Source organism: Momordica charantia, assembly GCF_013281855.1.
Source record: "Momordica charantia cultivar OHB3-1 chromosome 3 unlocalized genomic scaffold, Mcharantia_2.0 BLBB01000003.1, whole genome shotgun sequence".
Classification (NCBI taxonomy): domain Eukaryota; kingdom Viridiplantae; phylum Streptophyta; class Magnoliopsida; order Cucurbitales; family Cucurbitaceae; genus Momordica; species Momordica charantia.
The window spans coordinates 4,068,862-4,095,433 of record NW_028275161.1 but is presented as its reverse complement, the minus strand read 5'-3'; the positions used below and the strand labels follow the sequence as shown (position 1 = coordinate 4,095,433).

The 26,572-nt window shown below is 34.9% G+C and overlaps 2 protein-coding genes and 1 pseudogene across 2 annotated transcripts; all 3 read right to left on the bottom strand.

Annotated features, from left to right (window-relative positions):
• Nucleotides 1–2,864: 2,864 nt before the first annotated feature.
• On the bottom strand, nt 2,865–4,390 carry LOC148212195 (uncharacterized). The gene is made up of 7 exons (XM_088122138.1): nt 4,115–4,390; nt 3,793–4,034; nt 3,550–3,717; nt 3,356–3,460; nt 3,214–3,286; nt 3,032–3,127; nt 2,865–2,948 (listed from the first exon to the last, which is right to left on the bottom strand). The coding sequence occupies exons 1-7, from the start codon at nt 4,388–4,390 to the stop codon at nt 2,865–2,867; spliced, it is 1,044 nt and encodes a 347-aa protein (XP_087978264.1).
• Nucleotides 4,391–4,470: 80 nt separating this feature from the next.
• On the bottom strand, nt 4,471–5,767 carry LOC148212194 (uncharacterized; annotated as a pseudogene).
• A 637-nt stretch (nt 5,768–6,404) lies between these two features.
• LOC111025252 (uncharacterized) lies at nt 6,405–7,916 on the bottom strand. The gene has a single exon (XM_022303094.2). The coding sequence runs from the start codon at nt 7,914–7,916 to the stop codon at nt 6,405–6,407; it is 1,512 nt and encodes a 503-aa protein (XP_022158786.2).
• Between the last annotated feature and the right edge of the window lie 18,656 nt (nt 7,917–26,572).

Below are 26,572 nucleotides of genomic sequence, written 5' to 3'. Positions count from 1 at the left end.
ATACCCGGTAGTACTCTTTCTGCCATCTGTATCCCCTGCCATATCTGCATCTACATATCCCTGCAGTTTAAAATCTGATCTTTTAAAGTGTATAGCATAATCAGTCGTCTTCCTCAAGTATCTGAATATCCACTTCAAAGCCTCCCAATGTTGCTTTCCTGGGTTACTCATATACCTATTGTCAACTCTCACTCCATGTGCAATATCGGGTCTTGTACAAACCATGACATACATCAAGCTTCCTATAGCTGAAGCATATGACACTCTAGCCATATGATCTCTTTCCTGCTCAGTAGTTGGTGAGTGCTCTTTAGATAATTTAAAATGACTAGTAAAGGAGTACTCACAGGTTTTGTATTTCCCATGTTAAACTTGTTCAATACTTTATTAACATACTCTTTCTGTGACAGTGTCAAAATACCATTTTTTCTCTCTATCCTCATCCCAACTATCCCAGGTTATGCTCAGTGACACTTTTTAAGGACAACGATACCCCGAGTACCCCACGTATCTCCACAATGGTATGATATTATTCATTTTGGGCATAGCCCTCACGGCTTTGCTTTTGGTTCCACCCAAAAGGTCTCATGCCAATGGAGATAATTGTCCTCTCTTATATACACATGATCATTCCACTACAACAAATCTGCTATTTCATGACGGGCATTGCCCGACATTAAACATTAACCATGTCGGTCACTAACCGACATCTATACGAGTGTCCTTGTTTCCCTTTCATGTCGGACAGTTTTAAGGTCGGGCATTGCCCGTCATGTATATTTTCTTTCCATCCGGACATGGCTGTCATGAAACGACCCTTTTCAGGTCGGGCATTGCCTGTCATGTATAGCGTTTTTCATGACGGACGTGCCGTCATGAAAGAATAACCATGACGGGTGACGACCGACATCTTTATGACTGTCCTTGTTTTGTGACCGTCATTGTATGTGCGACATTGTTTGTACACCATTGTTTGTACGCCATTGTTTGTACGTCATCTTTTGTGTGACATTGTTTGTACGTCACTGTAGCTACATCGATATGTGCGTCATGGAATGACTATATTTCGTGACAGATATTGATCGTCATTATTTCGTGAATAAATAAATTAAAAAAATAGTTGGTTGCCCAGACGTGGCTAACCAACTATATATATTTCTTTCACACCTATGATAATATATGAATATGCAACTAAAACTTTTAACACATTCATCCATTATAAAACAATATCTAATCTAAAACTTAACTAAAAAACTAACCTTAGACTCAAAACACAAATAATCAAAAGTACAAATTTCAACATAACCTCTCCACTTTTAGAATAACTCAAAACTAGCCAACAATATATCTCTCCCTTCCAACCTATTTCTATAAAAGCTTAACAAAAACACAAACAATCAATAGTAGGTACGAATTTCATCATGACTTCACCACTTTAGAATATAACTCAAAACTAACCAACCAATATATCTTCTTCCAACCTATTCTCACAAAATAAATCTCAATATTATTGAAACTCAAAAACTAATATGAAAGTAAAACTAATTTCAACATCATGATCTTCTAAAACACAACTCAAGAACTAACCTTAGACTTAAAACACAAATAATCAAAAAGTACAAATTTCAACATAGCCTCTCCACTTTTAGAATAACTCAAAACTAGCCAACAATATATCTCTCAATTCCAACCTATTCTATAAAAGCTTAACAAAAACACAAACAATCAATAGTAGGTACGAATTTCATCATGACCTCCCCACTTTAGAATATAACTCAAAACTAACCAACTAATATATCTTCTTCCAACCTATTCTCACAAAATAAATCTCAATATTATTGAAACTCAAAAACTAATATGCAAGTAAAACTAATTTCAACATCATGATCTTCTAAAACACAACTCAATAACTAACCTTAGACTTAAAACACAAATAATCAAAAAAAGTAAAAATTTCAACATAACCTCTCCAATTTTTGAATAACTCAAAACTAGCCAACAATATATCTCTCAATTCCAACCTATTCTATAAAAGCTTAACAAAAACACAAACAATCAATAGTAGGTACGAATTTCATCATGACCTCCCCACTTTAGAATATAACTCAAAACTAACCAACCAATATATCTTCTTCCAACCTATTCTCACAAAATAAATCTCAATATTATTGAAACTCAAAAACTAATATGCAAGTAAAACTAATTTCAACATCATGATCTTCTAAAACACAACTCAAGAACTAACCTTAGACTTAAAACACAAATAATCAAAAAGTACAAATTTCAACATAACCTCTCCACTTTTAGAATAACTCAAAACTAGCCAACAATATATCTCTCAATTCCAACCTATTCTATAAAAGCTTAACAAAAACACAAACAATCAAGAGTGAGTACAAATTTCATCATGACCTCCCCACTTTAGAATATAACTCAAAACTAACCAACCAATATATCTCCTTCCAACTGAACTAAAAAACTAACCTTAAACTCAAAACAGAAATAATCAAAAGTACAAATTTCAACATAACCTCTCCACTTTTAGAATAACTCAAAACTAGCATGGTTATAAACAAAACAAACACTTCTATATAAACACCCTTCTACACAAGAACAAATGGGACCGCCCGTCCCTCCAACAAAACTACATTTAGCATAAGAATCCAGACTTCAGCATCATCCAGTCAAATACTTCTATAATAATCCAAAACTAATATGTTATGCAGTACATTTCAAACTTCAAACTTCAAACTTCTACATATTATAAACAAGACAAAGTATTTCTAATCTACCAATTACTACACAGAAAGTAGTCTGAACCAAATACTTACATTAAATAAACACAACTAATGAATCCATAGGTACTACACAAATCGTCCAACAAAAGATGTCCATTCTATTCGAACTTCGTAGATTTCTTCTTGTTGATAGGCACTTTTTGTATTAAACTACAAAAAAAAGAAAAAGAAAGATAATACTAATATAATGACAAATCATATATAAACACATAAAGGTATATGATAATACGTACAAGTTCAGTAATATGAGTATGAGGGTTCCGCACTATTTCTCGTAGATACTTTTGCAAATAGTACCCACACTCGATAGAACCTGGTTGTCGAGGACACTACATATAGAAAATTTGAAAAATAACAAAATTATGAGTTATACAAAGGATTTACTGCGACATTGTTATGAGTTATGCAAATTTACCTTCACAGGTTTCCAAATTGTAGTACTGCGAGATTGTTGAGTAGAATGTTTGGCTTGCCACATTTTCAATGATCTAAATAATTTGAAACATTAGAATAACATAATTGTAAAAATTTCAACTATAAGAGTTCATGGCACTTACGTGTTTATGATTCCCTTATAATTTTCTTCAATCTTACTTCTTAGAGAGTCCAATACATAAACACAATTCTCTCGGAGATGTATAACAAACAACTTCCAGTGAAAACTATTAATAACCAACATGATAATATTATCATTCATGCATGGATAAAGGAAACTATAAATAAGTAAAATGAGGTTAAATTGCTAGCTTACCCGCTATTATGTGGGATGAGTACTACTTGTTCTAAGTTACCCATGTCTAACCTGTTGGCTAGATGTCTGGAACAAGTTTCTTGAGACATTATTTGTGGTAAAATGTTGTCTAGGTCAACCACCAAGAACTTCTTACATGTCTCCTCCTCACATTCATTCAAAAGATACCTAAAAATATAATTGTAAAACATTAAACTTCTTAGTTAATGAATCTAAGATATAAAATAGATTTAATATACTTACGAGATGTATGTGAGCACACACATATAGCCTATTTCAATCATCTCGCAGTATTGCATGATGTCGTCACGTGTTAAAGTAATGATCTTCTCTCTTCCAAATATGTGATCACCAATATTGAATTCAATTACATCCTCGTGGTTCATCGTACGCATGGCATATTGATTTAGGAGTTTAATAGTCATATGGACATCAATATGTTTAGATGATTGTGTTATCGGCTTCGACGTTCGCGGAGAAGGAACCTTTGACAAACAAAATAATTGCGAATTAAATTATAAACTAGAAAAGTTTATTACTTTAATAAAAATTCTAAACTTCTTACCTTTACACAATCGAAAATTTTATCTTTAAGTTCTTGGGGAACTTCTTTCCAATTATTGTAAATGATTGGAATTTGTTGTCGAACACAAACTTCAATAAAGCTTTGCATTTTTGATGCATTATCGCCAACTGGTTGACCTATGTCATTATACTGAATTGTCAACAACGAACCCTCAGAGTTTCTTACGTTAGCCAATTCACGCATGGTTGTTGGGCCTCGACGAACAACTTTTCTGACCTCAACTTCATTGTCACCACTGCTATTAGAATCACCCATTTAAAAGCTCTACAACCAAAACACAAAACATACAGTTAATATGTTAACTTATAAAAACATAGTAAAAATAAATCACTAAATTACATACTGGTGTTTAATGTACTATTATTAATCCATGTACCCTCACAATCATTTCTAATATACGTAGATGACGTTTCATCGCTTTCATGAAATGTCTCGATATTTGGCATACTAGGTAAAACTCCATAACCACAATCTTCAACATTATCTCCTAATTCATCTTCGTAGAAATCATCTTCAACTATTCGTTGAGGAGATGTTAAAACCACCGACCAACGAGGATTAACAGGATCTCTCACAAAGAACACTTGCTTTGCTTGAGAGGCTAAGATAAATGAGTCTAATTTATGTCCAATATGATTTAGGTCCACGGTAGTAAAACCAAGTTCATCTATTTTAAGTCCCTTCTTATTCTCAACCCAATCACATTTGAATAAGATAATTGTCAAATGATGATAATCAAGCTCCCAGATTTCTTGTATTACACCATAAAATGTCATATCTGAAATGATAGGACTCTTGTCTTTAGCACTGGAAACTTGCATTGTATTAGCCGTTATACTAACTCCACTGTTTTTAACCTTTCTTCTATCATCACGTCTTTTTGTGTGATAATGACAACCATTAACCACGTAACCACAATAGGTGGCTACATCTGGACGAGGCCCATGTGCAATCCATCTTAAAGAAGGTGTTATGGAGTTATTCGGCACCGCGAGAGCAAGTGCAACCTACGATTCAATTTCAAATAAGTAGCTGACATTTAAGTATACCTTAAATTGTATGGTTAGAGATTAAGATTACTCGTTCTCGCAACCAACTACTAAATGTGCGATTATACTCATCTTGAAGCCACTTCTTGTTTTTAGACTTACTTGGATTAAGCTTAGACAAAACATCCATGTGTTGCCTGTTGCAAATATAACATATGTCAATCACAAAGTTATGATCTAGATGATCACTTAATTAGAAAGTTATGAAAGAGAATGAAATTTGCATACCCTACGTATGGAAGCACATCATTTACATTTTGAAGGACAGAAAGGTGAGCTTGATCTAGTTGATCCTTACTCGGTTTGCTGTAAGAAGCAATAGACAATGGTCTATCAATGTCTGAATTCTCCTTCCTCATCGATGACCTCAACCCAATTGAATCAATTCCAGATAGATATTCATAACAAAACTCTACAGCTCCTCGACAATATAACTTTCTCCAATGCATCCCTCCGGTCGCGTTCTATTTCTTACATAACTCTTCATTATTTTCATATATCGTTCAAAAGGATACATCCACCTCAAATACACAGGTCTACAAAATTCCACCTCTCTTACAAGATGCACCACAAGGTGTACCATTATTGTGAAGAATCCCGATGGAAAATACTTTTCTAACAAACATAAAGTGAATAATGTCTTCTTGCAAGCCTTTTAACTTGGACGAATCAATTGTTTTGCTACATATAGCATTGAAGAAGAAGCATAGTCGAATAATGGAATATCTAACATATTTCGGTAAAATACCACGAATGGCCACCGGTAACAATTGTTGCATAAGAACGTGATGGTCATGTGACTTGAGGTTATTAAGTTTCAATTCTTCTAGCGACACTAGAGAATGTATGTTAGATGAATAACCTTCGGGTACTTTAGTTTCTGATAGTGTCTTACACAAATTCAATTTCTCCACCCGTGATAATGTATAACATGCTGGAGGTAAGAATATCCTTTTCTCTCCCACTTGAAGGGCCAGCTTTGATCTAATATTCAATTCGACCAAATCTAGACGAGCTTGTAATCCATCCTTTGATTTTCCTGGAATATCAAGTAATGTGCAAATAAGATTTGAGCACACATTCTTTTCAATGTGCATCACATCTAAACAATGCCGCACATGAAGATGCTTCCAGTACTCCAACTAAAAAAGAGTAGACTTCTTCTTCCAATAACTATTAGAAAGATCTCCATCATTTTTTTCCTTTTTTCCTTCCTTTTTTCATTTCTTACCAAATGAATATTGGAGTCCACTTGTTTTTGCAAGAATTTCTACTCCACTTAATGGTTCATGAGCGAATCCCAATTCTGGTTTACCATTAAATGCTTTCTTCTGCTTTCTATATGGATGATTACGAGGTAAAAACTTACGATTCCTGAGATACTCCATCTTCCTCCCTTTTGGCAAATAATGGATGAAGTTTTCTCCCGACAAATTGGACATGCGTGATATCCTTTTACCGCACAACCACACATTAAAATCATTAATAGTCCACATTAAAATCGCTTTAAGTGTAAAACACCGTTTTTGATATGCATCAAAACATTCAACTCCATCATTCCAAAGCTTCTTCAAATCATCAACTAATGGAGCTAAATAAACATCTATGTCATTTCCTGGTTGTTTAGGACCAGATATTAATGCAGTCAACATCAGAAATTTTCGCTTCATGCACAACCACGGGGGTAGATTGTACGTCACCAACATAATTGGCCAACAACTATATTTACTATTTTGTTCACCATGTGGATTGACCCCATCTGCTGAAAGAGCAAGACGAAGGTTTCTAGGCTCTAGACCAAACTCTGGCCACAATTTGTCTACTTCTTTCCACGAAATTGAGTCTGCTGGATGTCGTATATATCCATCACTTACTCTTTTTTTGGCATGCCAAGTCAAAAAACTTGATATTTCTTTGCTTCGAAACATTCGTTCAAATCTTGGAATTGGAGAGAAGTACCACATGACTTTGGCCGGAACATTTTTCATTGCTTCCTTTGAATCTTTACGAAGCTTCCATCTTGATGTTCCGCAAATGGGGCATTCATCTGCATCTGAGAGTTCTTTTCTAAACAAGCAACAATCCTTGCGGCAAGCATGAATCTTCTCATACTTCATCCCAAGAGTACATAAAGTTTTTTTTGCTTGATACATAGAATTTGGAATTTCATTAGGACTTGGTAACATATCACAAACTAATGCCAACAACTTAGTAAAACTTCTATCGCTCCATCCAAATTTCGCTTTCAAATTATATAACTTCAATAATGCAGATATTTTGGTAAAGTTCTTACAATTTGGATATAATGGTTTCTTCGCATCACCTAGTAGCTCCTCGAAATTTTGTGGATTATCATCAAAGTAATCATATGCAGCCTCAAACATCCCTATTGTGTCATCAAAATCGTCATCATCAACTTCTTCTTGTGCACTAGTAGACATACTTTCGATGTTTCTCTTAATCGATATTGATTCACCATGCCAAATCCATGTCTTATAGCTTTGATCAATACCATAAACAAATAAGTGATCTCTTACTACATTCACATGTTGAGACTTTGCATTTACACACTTTAAACATGGGCAACAAATGACATTTGATCTTTTTGAATGTCGTAATCCATTTTCAATGAACATCTCAACCCCTAAACTATACTCGGTTGACATTCTATCTTTTGTCATCCACGACTTATCACTAATTAAATCCCCATAGAGACCTTCAATATTTTCCATCAATTTGCTTTCAGAAAACTATAAACCTGTGAGTCCTCAGAGTTAAAGAGAATAATCAAAATTAGATGGACAGTCTGCAACTTGGCCTCAAGAGTCAGTAACCGTTAATATCAAAACAAATCAGAATCCCCAGCCAACATGTGGGCCCAAATATAGCACTCAACCCCAAAGGAAAAAAAAAAAAAAGCTCATTTTCAGCAAGTAAAGGGTGGCAGGCCCCTCATGTGCCCACACAACATCAACTTAAAATGGGAAAAGGAAAGTACCAACTCTAAAATATTTTTAAAAATTACAAAAAAAAAAAACTTAATGTTCCTCATCCCCTCTCTGATGTCAACATCTTGTGACGTTGAGGGACGGGAAATGGATAACAGGATAAGCCTTTGCCAATAGATTTTCAAAAAAGTTTGTTTGGTAACACTGTTTTCTCATCCATCCACAAAGGCCAAAATCATAATATTCCTCCACAGAAATTAACTAACCAGATGAATAATCATAGAGTTGGGCCTCAATCTGGGTCAGATGGGCCATAGGCCTACTTTTTGATCCATAATTGGTGTGTGTGTGTTGTTGTGTACATGCACTCATTCTGTACTATCATTGCCAAACAGAGGGAATGGTGAAATGAGTTGTTTAGAGATGGGAGTTGAGTGAGCCCAGAAGAGAAAAAGAAGCAAATTGTGGGAATAAGGCCTCTCATTGAGGCTCTTTGTGAGAGAGATGTGCAAAATATGAAGTTTAGGACCAGAACACAGTGTTATGATATGTCAGATATTAAGTGTTAAGCTAACAACTCTCTACAAAATGATTCAGACTTCAGAGCAAAAACAACAGTTAGTTAAATGAAATGCAAGGAGAAGACTGGTTGTTCGTACTAGTCTTAAGTTAAGTATTTTTCCAAATAATGATAACTTAAGGTAGGGTAGCACAAATTTTTATTCTTCCAACATGTTCCTAAAAGTCTCTTTCGCCTAAAAGATGCCTCCACCTATTTCCAAACATTATCTGCAGTACAAGTAAAACTTAATTCATTCAATAAAGGAAAAACTTGTCAACTATGAAGCGAACTTAGTAGTGAATGAGATAGATTAACAAGTATTTATCACTCAGGCTCTTACAATTAAGAAACTTACATTGTTAGTTGATGTTTGAAAATTTGCCCACACAGAATGAATTAGATGAGGGTTACTTCGTGCTCCACCATTTTTCCATAAAAACTGTCATTCAGCACATTAAAGTAAAATGTAAATAGAAATCTTACTAATGCTATATGTATCTTACCTGAAAACATATATAACTAAATCAATTGCAGTTTCTCTAAGACCTTAGCATCACCATTAAACAAAACAATTTGACTGCCCTATATTGATTTGAGGATCATTGTACTAGTAACCTGAACATATCGCAGATCACCGCTCCCCTGATCTTCATCATAAGGCTCTATGTTTAATTCAGTGATACCTACACATAACGCCGAAAAACATATTCAAATAATTCGGCCCCCATATGAAAGCCGCTAACTCCATCAATGTGATATGAGATGATTCGCTCCCTGCCACCAAATCGAAGCTCACCGCTGCTGATTTTGTCGCTCTCTGCCGCCGGAACTTGCTACTCACCGTTGGGTCTCGCTCGCGCCTCTTGTACATGGTCGTCTGCTCACCTTCCCTCGACAATGGAGCAAGGTTCGCGCCGGTTTCACGAGAGGGTAGAGAGGGTTCGCGCGGCAAAGAGAGCTGGGCAGGCAAAAAAATTTCGTGTGTAAAAATTTTGGGTGAAATTTTAATTTAGGGTTAAAATTGGGCACTTTGCATGGCCCGCCACTAAAACTAAAACTACAATGGCGGGCTAGGCCCGACATGGATACTTAAAAAAAATTAAAATAAAAAATTCGGCGTGTTTTTTAGCGTGTTCGACATGGTTGCCTCCATGTTTTTCTTGTCCGACATCGTTTCCTCCGCATTTTTTTTGTCCGACATTGAAACTAAGATTTGTTGTAGTGTTCCCTTCCCTAGTCAATGTGGGACTTTGTTTGCATTCACTTTACAAACCCAACATCTAACACCCTACCCATTATCAATGCTGCAAATTTGTCTAAAGAGAAGGAGAATGATTTGTTGGCTGTTTTGAGAGAGCACCGAAGAGCCATAGGCTGGACCATTGTAGATATTAAGGGGATAAGCCCAAGTTATTGCATGCATAAAATTGTTTTGGAAGAGGATCGCAATAATTCAATAGAACCACAGAGAAGGTTAAACCCAACAATGAAGGAAGTTGTGAAGAAGGAGATAATTAAATGGCTGGACGCTTGATCATATACCCAATTTCTGATAGTGAATGGATCAACCCGGTATAATGTGTCCCAAAGCAATGAGGAATTAGAAAATGATTAAAATGAGCTCTTCCTACTAGAAAAGTTACGGGCTGGAGGATATGCATGGACTATAGGACGCTTAACAAGGCTACAAAAAAAGACCATTTCCCCTTACCCTTCATTGACCAAATGTTGGATAGATTGGCTGGACAGAAGTATTACTGTTTTTTTTTTATGGATATAATGGCTATAATCAGATCGCTATTGCACCCCAAGACCAGCACAAGACAACATTCACCTGCCCATATGGAACATTTGCTTTTAGAAGAATGTCATTCGGACTGTGTAATGCTCTAGCCACATTCCAGCGTTGTATGATGGCTATCTTTTCAGATCTGATGTAGTCAATGGTAGAAGTCTTTATGGATGACTTCTCAGTGTTTTGAGCCAATTTTGCTGAATGCTATCAAGCCTTCACCGAGTGTTGCAGTGGTCTGAATAAACCAACCTAGTCATCAATTGTGAGAAATGTCATTTAATGGTTTAAGAGGGCATTGTGCTGGGGCATCGGGTCTCCAAGAAGGGCTTGGAAGTGGACAAGGCTAAAGTGGAAGTCATTTAGCAATTACCGCCGCCCACCAACGTGAAAGGAATTCGAAGCTTCCTAGGCCATGCAGGATTTTAAAGGCGGTTCATAAAGGACTTTTCTAAACTTGCCAAACCCTTATGTTCTTCATTAGAAAATGATCGTGTGTTTGATTTTTCTGTTGAATGTTTGCAAGCATTTTCCTCACTGAAGAATGCACTTACCCATGCCCCGATTATTCAAGCTTCAGACTGGAATCTACCTTTTGAGCGTATGTGTGATGCAAACGACTTCGCTGTGGGGGCAGTATTGGCACAGAAGAAAGATAAAGTGCTGCATCCCATATACTACGCAAGCAAGACATTGATTAAGGCTCATATTAATTTTACTACTACTAAGAAAGAGTTACTCGTAGTAGTGTTTGCATTTGAAAAATTTAAAGCCTACTTGATAGGTGCAAAAGTGATAGTCCACAATGATCACAGCGCACTAAAATATTTGCTAACAAAGAAAGATGTCAAACCGAGACTGATTAGATGGATTCTGCTGCTACAAGTATTTGATGTTGAAATTAGAGACAAGAAAGGTTATGAGAATTTGGTAGCAGACCATCTATCTAGAATTGCTGGAGCACAAGAAAGACAGGATGTTGTAGCAATCCAAGATAGTTTTCCAGATGAGCAATTATTAACCATTTCCCATAAGGAAGAAGAAGAATCATGGTTCGTTGATATTGCAAACTTCTTAGCTGGTGGGATAAGGCCAGATGGAATGACAATGCTACAACTAAAGCACTTCTTTCATGAATGTAAGTTCCACTACTGGGATGACCCCTTCCTTTACAGGCCAGGGCAGGACAACATACTTCGGAAATGCATATCAGATGCTGAAGCATCCCAGGTGTTAGAAAAATGCCATGCTGCACCGTATGGAGGACACTTCGGTGGACAGCGAACAACAGCTAAAGTGTTGCAAAGTGGGTATTTCTTGCCATCTGTCTTCAAAGATGCTCATGAATTGGTCAACTGCTGCAATGAATGTTAAAGAGTAAGGAATATCTCTAGGTAGTATGGGATTCCATTGACCTATATTTTGAATTGGAGTTGTTTGATGTTTGGGGCATGGACTTTATGGGTCCATTTCTCCCATCTAACAGTCATCTTTTCATCCTTGTGGCAGTGGGCTACGTGTTCAAATGGGTTGAGGCAATTTCTTGCCCCACAAATGACGCCAAAGTGGTAACTAAATTCCTTTTGAAAAATAGTTTTATCTGATTTGGTACACCGATGGCAATAATAAGTGATGAGGGATCCCACTTTGTTAACAGAGCAGTGGCAGAGTTGCTGACTAAGTACAATGTTAAACTTATAGTTGCTACATCATACCACCCACAATCTAATGGCCAAACAGAAATATCAGACTGGGAAATCGAGAGCATCCTAGAGAAGGTAGTCAATGCAAGTAGAAAGGATTGGGCCTTAAAGTTAGATGAAGCATTATGGGCATATAGGACAACATTCAAAATACCTTTGGGAACATCCCAAAAATATACTTTAATAAATTAATTTATTACAATAGAATAATTAATTTAGATAAATTTTTAATGTTGTTTTATTAATTATAAATTTAATTTAAATATTTTTACTAATTTTAATTAATTTATGTTAAGAAAATAAAGTGAATAAATTACATTAAAAAATAATTTATTGAAAAGGAGAGAGATAAAAACATGACACAAATCCTATAGACAAACCCATGAAAATGGGATGACAAATAAAGTCTTGTCCATGGGAAGAAAGGATGACTGGGAATAAGTTATTCCTAGGAAAAGTTTTCAAATCTGTCAAACAAACAAGCGTTTTACTTACCCATGCTCATTCCCACCCAGTAAACCCTCCAACCAAACGGCCCCTAAAGGTTTTAGTGACAGGTTTTTCACTTACATGGTAATAATAGGGTACTTCCCTTTTATAGGCTCAGAGGTCCAACCAGGAAGAACAGTGGTTAGAGGTACGGGGGCACGTCGGGTTGTACAAGGTTCTAATGAAGGGGGTGGACGTCTTTGACAAGCAGTGGGTGGTGCCTCCATCTATGGGTCCGTCCCCCTGCAGCCATAGGTCTCAGGCTGCAGCCCTCGACGTCCTACTTATATAGCTCTGAAGGTGACACGCACGTACACACGTACAGCTTATGTTGGTAACCGTCTGTGGTCCCGCGCATTGTTGTCGTCCCTAATGCTCGACATGTGTCCTTCTTGGATTTCTCTCTTAACAAATGTAATTTTGCATTTTAAAATTTCAAATTTAGAATCTAAAAATACTTAAAACATAAAAATGTTGTTTTCAGAATTTTCACTATTTGGATCAAATAATACGAAAAATCGTTTTGGCATCTGTCAAACAGACATTCACTCAATCTGAAAACAAGTAAAAAAATTTGAATTCTCTACCAAACAACCCATGTTTATTCAAACATATTTTTACACAATCTTTTTTATTTTCTAGATAAAAATAGCTTTTAAAACTTAAATTCAATTTATCCCTTTTTTCGATGGGAATTTGTATAAGTTCCTTAATTTATTTATTTATTTTATATATATATAAACTAAACTTCACTAAAAAGGAAGCTAGACTGCTATTAAGCTACATGATTTGAAGAAGACAAGGTGGAAATTTTGAAAGATAAAGAAAAGACGATGGGATTCTCAGACCTTCATAGCTAATAAAAGTTAAGAAAACAATTAACACACAAAAAAGAAAAGAAGTAACTCAAGAAGGAGTTTTGATTTGATTTCTATGTGGTTCTACACTATAAGCTCTCACCTTTGTATAGAGGGGTGAGAGAACTAGATTTAGAAAATAAAACTAATGAGAGATTTTGTATTACATTAGTTACACAAATATTGACCATATAACTTGACTTTTAGAAATCATGGAGCTAGTTGTTGGCCTTCTGACTTGCACTTCGTAACATCACCCTGCAAACGAAAGGGTGGGAAAGATAGCCTGAGTTTGGAACACAGAAACGCAAACTGAGAGTGGGCAAGAGGTTTGGTGAGGCAGTCAGTGACCTGATCGACAGAGGGAATATACTGAACATCAAGGTGGTTATTAAGGACCTAGTCATGAACATAATGAACGTCGATCTCAATGTATTTGGTGCGCGTATGGAACACTGGGTTAGAGGCTAAGGCACCAGCTCCAAGATTATCACACCAAAGTACCGGTGTAGTGGAAAGAGGGAAGTGAATCTCTTGAAGAAGTTGTCGAACCCAAGTGATTTCAACTGAGGCATGGGCTAGAGCTCAATATTCAGACTCAGTGCTGGACCGAGCAATAGCATTCTGCTTCTTCAATGACCAGGATATCAATGAATCACCAAGGAAAACACAATATGCAGCAATAGACTTGCGATCATCAATATTGGTAGCCCAGTCAACATCCGCGTAAGCTGTGAGAGTGAGACAGTCACTGGACTGAATAAGCAGACCGAGAGTAGGAGTGCCCTAAAGATATCGAAGAACACGTTTGACAGCATGCCAATGAACATCAGTCGGGGCCTTTAAAAACTAATGTAGCTTGTTCACAATGTAAGAAACGTCTGGTCAGGTGTGTGTCAAGTATTGCAATGCACCAACAGTGCTATGATAGATAAAAGGATCTGCCATGAGTTGCCCATCACTGAGGGAGAGTTGGGTGCCGATGACAGCGGAAGAAGGGCACGATTTAAGATGTTGCATGTTTAGTTTGGAGAGTAGATCATCAATATATTTTGCTTGACTAAGTAGGAGACCCATAGACAAGTAGTCAATTTGAATGCCAAGGAAGTAACTCAATCGATCGATATCTTTGAGAGCAAATCGACTATCCAGCATGCAAATGAACTTATCAATGAATGTGGTGTCATTTCCTGTGAGAATAACGTCATCAACATATATTAGAAGGAGAATAATCATAGAACTTGACCATAGGTATTAGAGAGACGCATCAAACTTTGAGTGTTGAAAACCCCAGGATAACAACATAGACTTTAATTCATCATTCCATGCCCGAGGTGCCTGTTTGAGGTCATATATTGCCTTATTGAGTTTGCATATGTGATGAGGAAACGTAGAATGTTCAAAGCTTGGTGGTTGAGCCATGTAAACATCTTCATTGAGAGTGCCCTTCAGAAAGGCATTATTAAAATCAATTTGCTTGCCACCTTGAAGAAACAACCAGAAATAGAACAATACGGATGGTGGAAGCCTTAATAACTGGGCTGGAGGTTTCAAAATAGTAAACACCAAGATTTTGGTGGAAGCCGTTGGTGACAAGGCGGACTTTGTACCGCTCAATGGACCCATCGGAGGTTTGCTTGTTTCAAAAAACTCACTTGCAACCAACAACATTATGAGCTGTGGAGGATGGAACCAAGGTCTAAGTATCGTTGCGGATCAACGCTGAAAGCTCAACATCCATCGCTGCCTTCCACTGAGGCGTTTGAAGAGCATCAGAGACATGCGTTGGTTCGGTTAGTGACCAATCCTGGGCAGTGGTGGCAGCCCATATTTTGGGTTTAATAATGCCAGATTTCCCATGGGTAATCATAGTATGAGAGTTTTGTACCAGTAGGGGAATGAAGTTCGATGAGGCCTCAGGTTGGGGGAGGTGTAGTAATGGAGGATCAGGGTTGAGAGGTTCAATAATTGGTGATGTTATTGGTGGCGGTGGATAGGAGATAGCTAGAGGGTCAATGATTGACGATGGTATTTGTGGCGTTTTAGAGGAGATAGCCAGTGGTTCTGGGGCTGGTGGTGGAGGTGATGAAGAGAAAAGACAGGGAGAGGACGACGAATGTGGGCCTGATGGGGGGTTGGGTGACAAATTGGCAAGGTTAGAGAATATGTAGGATGTTGTTGGTAAGACAGCAGTAGGAGGGGAGTGGTGATCAGCTAAGCCAGTGGGTACGGGATGTGATGGGATGGAAGAAACTGGAGTGGAAAGGTGACTTTGGACAGATGGGGAGAGAGGTATAGGTGGTGGCATGAGAAACCAGGACATTATTGATGAGGCCATAGATGCAACGGGATGAGAGGTTGTGGACTTTGTTTGTCCAAAGCCAGAAGTGAATGGAAATTCAGTTTCATTGAACTTGACGTGCCGTGAGATAAACACTTTGCCTGTTGGACTGAGACAGTGATGACCCTTGTGCATTAGACTAAATCCAAGATATACACATTTCATGGTATGGAATTGGAACTTCTGGCTGTGATATAAGCGTAAGCATGGGAAGGAGGCACACCCAAAGGTCTTTACAGATGTGAGATCAAGTTGCTTCCCAACTAGTGCTTCCATCAGAGACTTGAACTTTAGAACGGCCATAGACATGTTGTTTATCAAGAGGGTTGCAGTAAGAAACGCATCCCACCAATAGTTCAACGGCATAGATGTTTGAGCGAGAAGTGTGAGACCGGTCTACTAGGTGTCAATGCTTTCGCTCTGTCCGTCCATTTTGTGCTGAGTTGTATGGACAAGAGACTCGGATCTGAATCCCAAGATTGCGGCACAGAGAATGAATTTTGGTTTATATTCGCCCCCACCATCGGATTGGAGTGTCATCACTTGGGTCTTGAATTGATTCTGTATCAAAGATAAAAATTGTTTAAAAGCTACAACTGTATCACTTTTCTTGTGTAACCGACTGTAATCATCCAAAAAATGGACATAGTATCGAAACCCGTCTGAAGAGAAGTGAGGTGTCAGTCCCCAGAGATATGTATGAACTAGTTCAAACATTCCTGTAGCATGAGAGTGAGAGTCATGAAATGGTAAGACATGAGATTTTCCAAACTGGCATGCATCACAAAAGCTTATTAGTTCATTAGTCTTGCAGGGAAGATTACAAGTCCTAATGATGTGATCTAAGACTTTAATCGAAGGATGTCCAAGTTGTTTATGCCACACGATTTTGGACACCACTACATTGATGTGTTCAGCAAACGGGAAAGAAGGAGTTGATTTCTCTGAATTGAGAGTATTATTCGACAGAGATACAGCAATGTGAGCAAACAGTGGTGCAGCCAATGTGGGAGCAGCTGGTGGTGACCAGTTACTTCTATCAAGATGATAGAGGCCATCTTTAAGTGTTCCTTTCAGCAAAGTTCTTCCCGAAGCCTTGTCCTTAACCAAGCAAAAGTCAGTATGAAATTCGACAAATATGTCATTATCTTTAGCTAGTCGTGAGACATTAACGAGGTTTTTAACTATATCAGGAACACAGAGAACATCTTTCAATTTTAAAGAACCACCCAAGGCATGGATATTAGTGCTACCAATGTGAAAGATATATAACTTATTGCCATTTGCGACAATTACATTTTCGTTATCAGGGTAATCAACATTTTGCTCAACATTGTTCGGGTTGGCTGTCACATGACTTGTAGCTCCACTGTCGGCATACCAACTAGGATCAATGACAGTCTCAGGGTTAGTGACCGTGACAGAAGTGTGATATGCAGCAAACATATTTTGTCCAAATTTTAATGGGGTGGAATTTTTATGTTGGGTGGGTTGAGGTCCTGTGTGTTGATCAAAATGATAGTGACAAACTGCAGCAATATGTCCGAGTATTTGACCCATGACTGTTGTTTCCATTATTGGTCTGCTAGTTGGTTTGGAAGTTTCGCCCATCAACATAGTTTATTGAGGGTGTTTGAGTCTGGTTGATCGGGATGACACTTTTGAGGGAGTTTTCGTATTCCAACCATTTCTCATATGTTAGAAGCTCTGCGTCCATTTCCGACCATGATGGATTTACTTTGCCTTGAACAGCCACCATGATGGGATTGTACTCTTCATCTAAGTCTTTCAATACTTGTGAAACCAAGTCTTGAATAAAGATCGAACTACTTGCTAGGGCCAAGTTATCAGCATGACTTTTCATAAGCTTTAAATACTCAGTCATTTGTAACGAGCCCTTGCGGGTTTGTCGAAATACCTATTTTAGGTAGTCTACTTCCGCTCTGGATTGGACACCAAAATGTTCTTGAACTGTTGTCCATAGTTCGCGCGAGGTGCAAAAAGCCATAACTTGCATGGCTACGTCCGCTGTCATCGAGTTGTAAAGCCAATCCAAGAGTAGTTGATCTACTGCGATCCACGCCTCGTATGCGGGGTTTAAAGTCGGGGAAGATTACGACGAGATGCTGCCTTCTACATTAGTAGGTGTGTCTGTTGGAACAAGATGCATGGGAGTGCATGTCTTGTCTCCCATAAGGTAGTCAAATAGCTTGTAGCTTCGCAAGATCGGTAAGGCTAAATTTTGCCACAGTAGAAAGTTTCCTCTATCCATTTTAATAGAGGTGATTTGATTCAATAGTTGATTCAATGGTGGATTGGTGAAGACGGCGCCACTCACTACTACCCTACTGCCGGTGGAGTCACGGTTGGAGTGGGTAAGTTGGAGATTGTCATGACCTACTCTGACACCAAGTTAAGAAAACAACTAACACAAAAAAAAAAAAAAAGTAACTCAAGAAGGAGTTTTGATTTGATTTCTATGATTTCTAGACTGTAAGCTCTCACCTTTTTATGGAGGGGTGAGAGAACTAGATTTAGAAAACAAAACTAATGAAAGATTTTGTATTACATCAGTTACACAAATATTAACCATATAGCTTGACTTTGAGAAGATCATGGAGCTAGTTGTTGGTCTTTTGACTTGCACTCCGTAACAATGAATGGGTCACCTTATTTGACTCCCTAGTAAGATGCCAAAATAAATTGAAGTAAAAGAAGACTAAAGTTGATTGTGAAAAATAAATGTGAAACTCCATTTGACTCCCTAATGTGAAAAATGCACTCAATTGTGCTCATTACAAATTAAGACACCGATCAATCCCTTATTTTTTTTTTGGCTTGCACTAAAGTTCCATAATTTATTAACACCCTTTATAACTTTAATGAATTTCATATCAGCAAGTGAATATTTAAGTCCTACATTATTCTTTCTTAAACTCCATTATATCGAAGTCATATTTGTAAGTCTGACATTAGTTCATCTTTATTTTTAACTTTTTTTTATCTTTATTTGACTTATTTGTTTTTCCATGTACTTCTATTTTTAAATTTTGTTATTTTTATGAGACTCTTTTTCTGTTTTTTTTTTCTCGAAAGAGTAACCATTTGAACCTTCGACTTTTAGAGAAATAAGTATTATATTTTATCAATGGAGTTATGTTCAAGTCAGCTCTTCTCTCCTTTGTTCATTATCATAGAAATGTCAATATGACGATAGCTTAACTGCTAAAGCATATAGTATTGACCAAAAGTTAAGAAGTCAAATAAGGGCATCTTTGGTTGGGAATATCAATTCTGTTTTTTGTTTTTAGATTAATGAATATACATTTGGCAGATTTGTTTTTGAAAATTGTTTTCCAATTGTATGATCAGATACTTGAAATTCTGAAATCAACATTTTTATGTTTTTAGTGTTTTTGATTCTCAATTTGAAACTTTAAAATGTATAACTATATTACAAAAAAAGTTTTGATAAATATATTATTTCAGGTTACAAACTCACTCATTTTTGTGAAAATTAAAACAGGTAAATTGTACTCTATTATAAATTATATAATATTATAAAATAATAATTATATAAAGTTATAATAAAAATGTTAATAAATTAACTATTCATAACTACTCATACTTTACAAACATATTAGTAAGCACACATACTTACAAACATATTATTAAACACACATTTTTTAAATTGAGATTCAATTTTCAAATCTACTATTAAACACATATTTGAAAATACTGAAAACAAAAAATACAACTTTATTTCTCAGAGCATCAACTAAATGCACCCGAAACTTTCACATGGAACTCTTGTGCATCATTTTCCAGTATAATTATTATTATTATTTTCAAAAAGCTTATTAGCATTTGATCAAGCACAAAAGTATTTTAAATGTCTACTTGAGCAAATGATTACACATTAGTACAACATCTTTTATAGGCTATAGTTTTGAATTATCTATTCCACATATTAATAAAATACTCTTTCTAAAGTATTACAAGTAAATATTATTTTCGAACTATATCTACAAAACCATGTATTAAACTGAATAAATTTATAATATTATAGTGTGGAGAAAGTGATTTGGTAAGATTGTTTGAAGCATGTATCTCCTAAACATTTGTAGTTAAAAGATTAAATTCTAAATTTAATTTCTATGACGAGATATTTAGTCTATTTCAATCCTTAAACGATAAAAAGTTTTGATTAATTTTGAACCATACTTTAATTTAATCTTCATCATCAACAAAACAAAACATTGACATAATATATGGATTATATAAATTTTGCATTAACTTGACTATGCTCCATTAATGCGTTCAACTATATATGAAGATCAATATATACTTTTCAAAATGATTAAAGTTGAAGGACTAAAAGTATAGATCTAACCATTCGAATAATTAGGGAGGAAGAAATTAATATTAAGGAAAAAATAGCTTTAAAAAAATTACTCTTTTTCTTAATGGTAGAGTTCGTTACATTGGAATTTACAGTGGAGTAGGTTTAATGATTAGACATTTGGGAAGCTGCAAAGAAAGCATCTTAGTATGAAGATGAACTACTTTCGAGGAAAGGCGTGAGATTTAAAAATTAACCCCAAAAATAAAAATAATATAAAAAATAACTCTTGCAGTTTTGCAAAAGCCATGCCCCTTTTAATAATTTTTTATCATATGCTAAAGAATATATCCTTCTCCATCATTAAATTTTCTATAAAAATACATTTCTATTTTTTTTTGAAAACTAAAAAAGTTGTGAAATTTTTACGGGTGACCATCACGAAAATAAAAATACCAATTCCCGTATGCTTTTCTCTTTTTTGTGAGATTATTTCTATGGATTTTTTTTTAATACAACATGTGGGATGAGGTTCGAACTCATGATTTTTTGGTAGGTGTCTTAACCACGTGAACTATGTTCGATTTGGCATTTCTATGAAATTAGAGGATGTTTGGTTCAGTGTATTAATTGTCACAAGTCAAAGTGACCCAAGAGAAGAAGAAGAAAAAGAAAAAGAAAACCAAACCCACTTCGGTTCTCCAAAGTCAACTGTAGAGAGAGATAGAGAAATAGAGAGAGAAAAGTGCAGAAACCCATTAATAATGTTTGTAGAGATCAGATTCAAAAGCGCCATTGATGGAAGCTGAGAATCCTATGTGTTTGTGTTATGCCACTTAAACCCAATTCGATAATCATTTCGTTTTCCTATTTTATGTTTCTGATATGTTTTTCATCATATTTAACAAAAAATTCGAATTTAGTCAAATTTCAAAAAGAAAAATACTACATTGTTTTAATTTTCAAAACTAAATTACTTTAAGATTTAGAAAATAAGAGAAACATGGAGTGATATAATGTTTATAAATTTAATTCTTAAAAACTAAAAACGACAAACAAAATAGTTACAAACGACTCTTATTACCTCTTTGGTAATGTTCTCGTTTATTGAATCTAATTTTTTTAAGAAATTAAATCTAACCAGTTTACAATTAACCATCTCTTGTTTTTGTTTCAAAACATTCTCAAAATTGTAAATAAATTTTGGAAATAAGTTTTTTTCTTATTGTCATTTTCAATTTATTCCAAAACATAAATAAAAAGATTATTTTATTATACTTAATTTACGGATGTCGGGATCATACAATTAAAATAAATAACAAAAACAAAAAATAACAATGTTACAAAACGAGACATTAGCATTAAAACAACACTGTATACATTTTAAAATTAAACTCAAAATAACAACCAGAACATCAGATATTAGTTCATAAACTTTGTTATGATATTAATGTTAATTTTTGACAGCTAAAAAAGCAAAGGAAAAAAAAAGATTCCAATTCGTAGTACAATAGTTATATGGATGAACAAGTTTTGAATTCTTTTTTTTTTTTTTTTTGCCTATTTTGTTTGTTGCCTGACCCTCTTGATCTTACCTCCGAGCCCTACAAGAAAATCCGCCGGAAACAAGGACTGAATCTCACCGGAGAGATCCAGCAGCAGCCGCTGTCGTTGCGCCGCCCTCCGCTTCGTGAGCGGCCGAGATTTCGGTTTCCTCGGCGCCAGCGGGCACCGGAGACTGGCCGGAATTTTGTGCTCCAGAGAAGTGGGAGTTTTGAAGCCGTTGTCGTCGTCGTCAACTGATTGGCTAATTTCTTCTTCGGAATTTACATGGGGGTCCCTCTCCCTCTGGAACGTAGATCTCAGAACAAAAGTGAGCTCCACGGCGTCGTTTAGATCCGTTTCAGAGACTAAGATACTGGAATTGAACAGACCCATCAACAAAAGAAAACGAACAGGGTCAAAATACGTGCATGGAGGAGGAGGAGGAATTGGGAGAGATTAAAAATAGTCAAAATCGTATGGGAAATATACGATTTTTCAAGCCACTAGCTTCTACTACATATACATGTTTCTTTTCTTCTTTGTGTTGTGATTTTCAACGCCTTTGGATTTTAGCCCTCAAGGTGTGTTCCGAGTAGAGAGAGAAAGAGAGAAGAAAAGGGTAGCTTTCAAATTGTGCATTTCGGCGAAGGATCCAATGCAACAAATGCAAACATATATCCACATGTACTCCCTCCCACAATAATATTTCTTACCGTTGCTACGTCCATGTATCAATAAAAGGTTAAATTAAAATTTAATATAATTTTTGCTTTAAGTTTGGTGGCCGTAATTTAACATGGTATTAAAGTAATATAGTCTTTATGTTTGAAGACCTTAACGAGGTCGTGATTTAGCATAGTAGATATCTTGCTCTATTTGATAACTATTTTGTTGTTTGCTTTTCAGATTTTAAAGATTAAGCTTAGAAGCATTATATTCACTTACGTCTCCATTTGTTTTGTTATATGTATAATTTTGTAAACAATTTCAAAATTTGGAGCAAATTTTGAAAAACAAATAATAGCTTTAAAAAATTTTTATTTTTTTTTATCTAGGAGGGGTATGCGTACTATTCTCATACCCGTACATATACAAATGGGTCATTATTTGACGGAGTTGCGTTCCATGTGACTTGAATTCAATACCTCAAGGATATTCTTTGATGTCCCAAATAAATTTAGCTATGAAGGTAAACATATTTTAGAGAGAAGAAAAAAACTTACTAATGAAAGAAAATATAACTTTCAATATATATATATATTTGAAATTTGACTAATAATTAAAAATATATTTTTAAGAGAGAGGTAAACAATTTACCAATAAAATTATACCAAATACATAAAACTATAAATCAAAAGGTTATCACAATAGCACCTACTTTATTCACTCTTTCTTGAAATGAAGTTTCTCTTCTAAAAAACATAATAGTAGTTAGTAAAAAGATAGGTACTTATCCGATTCGAATTAGTATTATTCAAAGGAAAAAAAAAAGGATGAATCGAATTTGGTTTCTTCTCTTTCTCTCACTACAATTATATATCTTACTTTTTTTTTCCCTTTTTTAATCTCCAAAGAGTCAGCCTTTAACCAAGCATGAAATTTCGTCTAATGAATCGCTTTTTGCCAGATCTCTACGAACTTTGATGCACACATCCACGTGGTTTACTACAGGGAAAAGAAAAAAAGAAAACAGCATACGATTTTTGAACATGCAATGTAGTATGTCGTGTTTTGGAGAAATGGGCTGTCGGGAAAATGTTGTTTGTTTCGCGAGAAAAAAAAAAAGTGAAAATTGAAAAGGTGGGTGGGTTTTGTTAATAGTATTATTACAAGGGGCAGACAAGCAAAAAATAAGTATTGTAATTTTCTCGAGAAAATTATGTGGTTGGATGATTTTGGCATCAGTGTCGGATGCTGGTGACAAACTCTGCTATGATCATTGCCCCCATGCACGCTCTACTCTTTTATAAATTTCTACTCTTTACTTCCAAATTAGTATAGTTTTTTCTTTTTTTTTTCCTTTTCTTTTGAATTTTAGAAAGTGTTTCATTTTGATTGTGGTTAAATTATGAATTTGATCTTTGGGATTGATATTGATGGATTATGTTTATTCAGATTACGTTTGGTTGATGATTATAAAACATAAATCTCAAAACTAATTATATTATTCATTTTTTTAGTATTTTCAGATATGTGTTACAAATTAAACCAACTAATATTTAATTTAATTTAATCTAAAAAATATTAATTAATTTATTAATATTTTTGTTACAAATTTTCTATAATTATCATGGTACAATGTTGTATAAGTAAATTATAATATATTCTGTTTTACCTAGGTTGACTTTAAAAAGAGTGAAGTGGATTTATAATATGAAATAGTATATTTATCAAATTTTTATATTTTTAATGTGATTAGGCATTTTAAAGTTTAAAATTTGAATTTGAAAACATAAATGTGATCTTTTAGAAATTTGTTAAGACTATGATTGATAATGGTCTAGAAACAATGAAAATTAAAATTTCATTAATACATATAAATATGTTTCATATAATTAAATAGTTTTACCTATTAATTAATATATACACATATTAACTAAATAAATTGAGCATAAAATTGTAAAATAGGACAAAAATAATCCATCCAGAAAAGTTTGGTAAAAGTAAAATTTAAACCCAAAGAATTACAGCCCAGTTTTGAAAACAGTTTTCAAAAATTTCTCACCAAACGTGATTTCAAAAAATCCGGTGTTTTCAATGTTTTTGAAAACAAAAGATTGTTTAAGCAACGATTCATGTGAGGAGAAGAAGAGAGATTATTGAAAGATTATTAAAGCAGATTAAATCATGTACTTCAAAACCTCACTTTAGACTCCGACCTTAGGAAAGGTTGAGCCAAGATATAAAATGGAATCCCTGAAGATCTCACACTTGGAATCTTGGGGTGAGCGGGTCCCACACACGTCAATGCCTATAAATACAAAGACATACTTGATATGCAAGTACGCGGATTAGATTGCTCTAGTCTTGAGAACTCACCATAGACAAACTTTAAAAAATTTCAATTACATTTGTAAATATTTGATTTTAATTTTAACCATGTTTTTGTGGTTAATTAATATTGTTACTAAATGTTAACGTAACATTTTGAATGAACTAACAAGTCGGAACCAACCCAAATAATATGGTTTGGAGTAGACCGATTTATATGCTATATATAAATATATTAAAACCACTTAATCATCATTTAATTTACTCAGTAAGAAACATGTGCGATGCAGTTAAAATTTTACGGTCTTATTATAAAGTTCATAAAAATATATAAATTAATTAGAGAATTAAAAGTTTTATTATAATTTGACTTTTTTCTCTCCTCATATTTACATCACAAACATTTTTTGCATTGTCCATTTCGACAATTAACACACAAAACTGACTTGGTGTAGTAAATCTCGTGGCTCACCATATGGGTTTTATACATAATTTTATTTGCTTAGACATCGACCTATCATGATGTTTGGGTGATACCATATCTATAGTAACTATATAAAAAATAGAATACAGAGATTCAAAACTTATGATCCATAAACTGATTAAAGAGACATTAGCTCTTAATGGTTTGGCGATTTTTTAAGCTACAAGTAAATATAATAATTATAGCATTATAGATTAATAAGCAATACCTCAAAACAAATATATATATATATATATATATATATATATAATCAAAATATAAATTTAGCCTAAGACAACCCACTACATGGATGGAAATTAAAATTACAACAATTTAGACGTCAAATCCCAAGCCTAAGTTGAATGACAAATAAGAGCTAAACAGAGAATAGCCACTATTCGAAAATGACCTTCAATGACAGTTATAAACTATCATAGACTTCATTTAACTGTCATCTTTTAAGGCATAAAAAGGTGATATCCTGACAATTTTTTTTTTAAAAAATTATCATCAATACACTTACAACGACGGTTATAATTTAAACAAATCATCCATCAGAGTTACAAATTGTCACAAATAAGATATTTGATGACAAATTATATTTGTCATCAAATAGAACAAAAATCATGTGGTTTAGGGTGGAAGAAATACGGACTCCTCGTTGTTGCCATTTTAGACATCCTCATTATATTTTTAGCGACAATATTTATAGAAATTCATAATCTAGTTAGGTAGAAAGGGGGAGAATCAAACAAATTAGAGAAATTTATAGTATATAAGATAGAATGTCTTATTAGTTTTTTTTTTTTTTTAAAAAAATCAATATTATTAAATTTCAAAATTTTTTACATTCTTGTTGATTATATTGTTTCCGAAAGTGACATGTGAAAATAATTTATTTTATTGTAAAGAAAATCTCAATTATTAATAGTTAAAAAAACTCATAACACAAATTATAAAACTTTGGGACAATAGTATGTCAGGAGGTTTATTTATCACTATTTTTTTAAAGAATATCAAAGAGGTTTATTTCAGTATATAAAATATTAAAGATACTTAAATGAAGGCTTGTAAAAATTGTGTATTTTTATGCCAAAAATGTGACGGGGTATGACCAGGTCAAGGTCGGTCACAGGAAAGAGCTCGACCTGCTCCAGGTATGACCGCGGGAAGAGCTTGGGTATCTGGGAAGGGATGACCAGCTCAAAGGGTTAAGGTCGGCTGACTGGGATGATCTGGTGTCAGGAATGAACTGAAAGGCCAGTTGGCGAGGAAAGACATGCACAAGGGAATAAACACTCCGACGCTCAAGTCATTTTTTAGTTCGACCTTAGTATGGAGGCCGAGCTAGAATA

Bases quoted from the DNA above. Each gene is read 5' to 3' on its own strand.
- LOC148212195 (XM_088122138.1), bottom strand. From the start codon at position 4,390: ATGGGTGATTCTAATAGCAGTGGTGACAATGAAGTTGAGGTCAGAAAA. The intron at 3,287-3,355 runs GTAAGTGCCATG...CAAATTATTTAG, and splicing joins TATAAGGGAATCATAAACAC to ATCATTGAAAATGTGGCAAG. The intron at 2,949-3,031 runs GTACGTATTATC...TTTTTTTTGTAG, and splicing joins ATACTCATATTACTGAACTT to TTTAATACAAAAAGTGCCTA.
- LOC111025252 (XM_022303094.2), bottom strand. From the start codon at position 7,916: ATGGAAAATATTGAAGGTCTCTATGGGGATTTAATTAGTGATAAGTCG.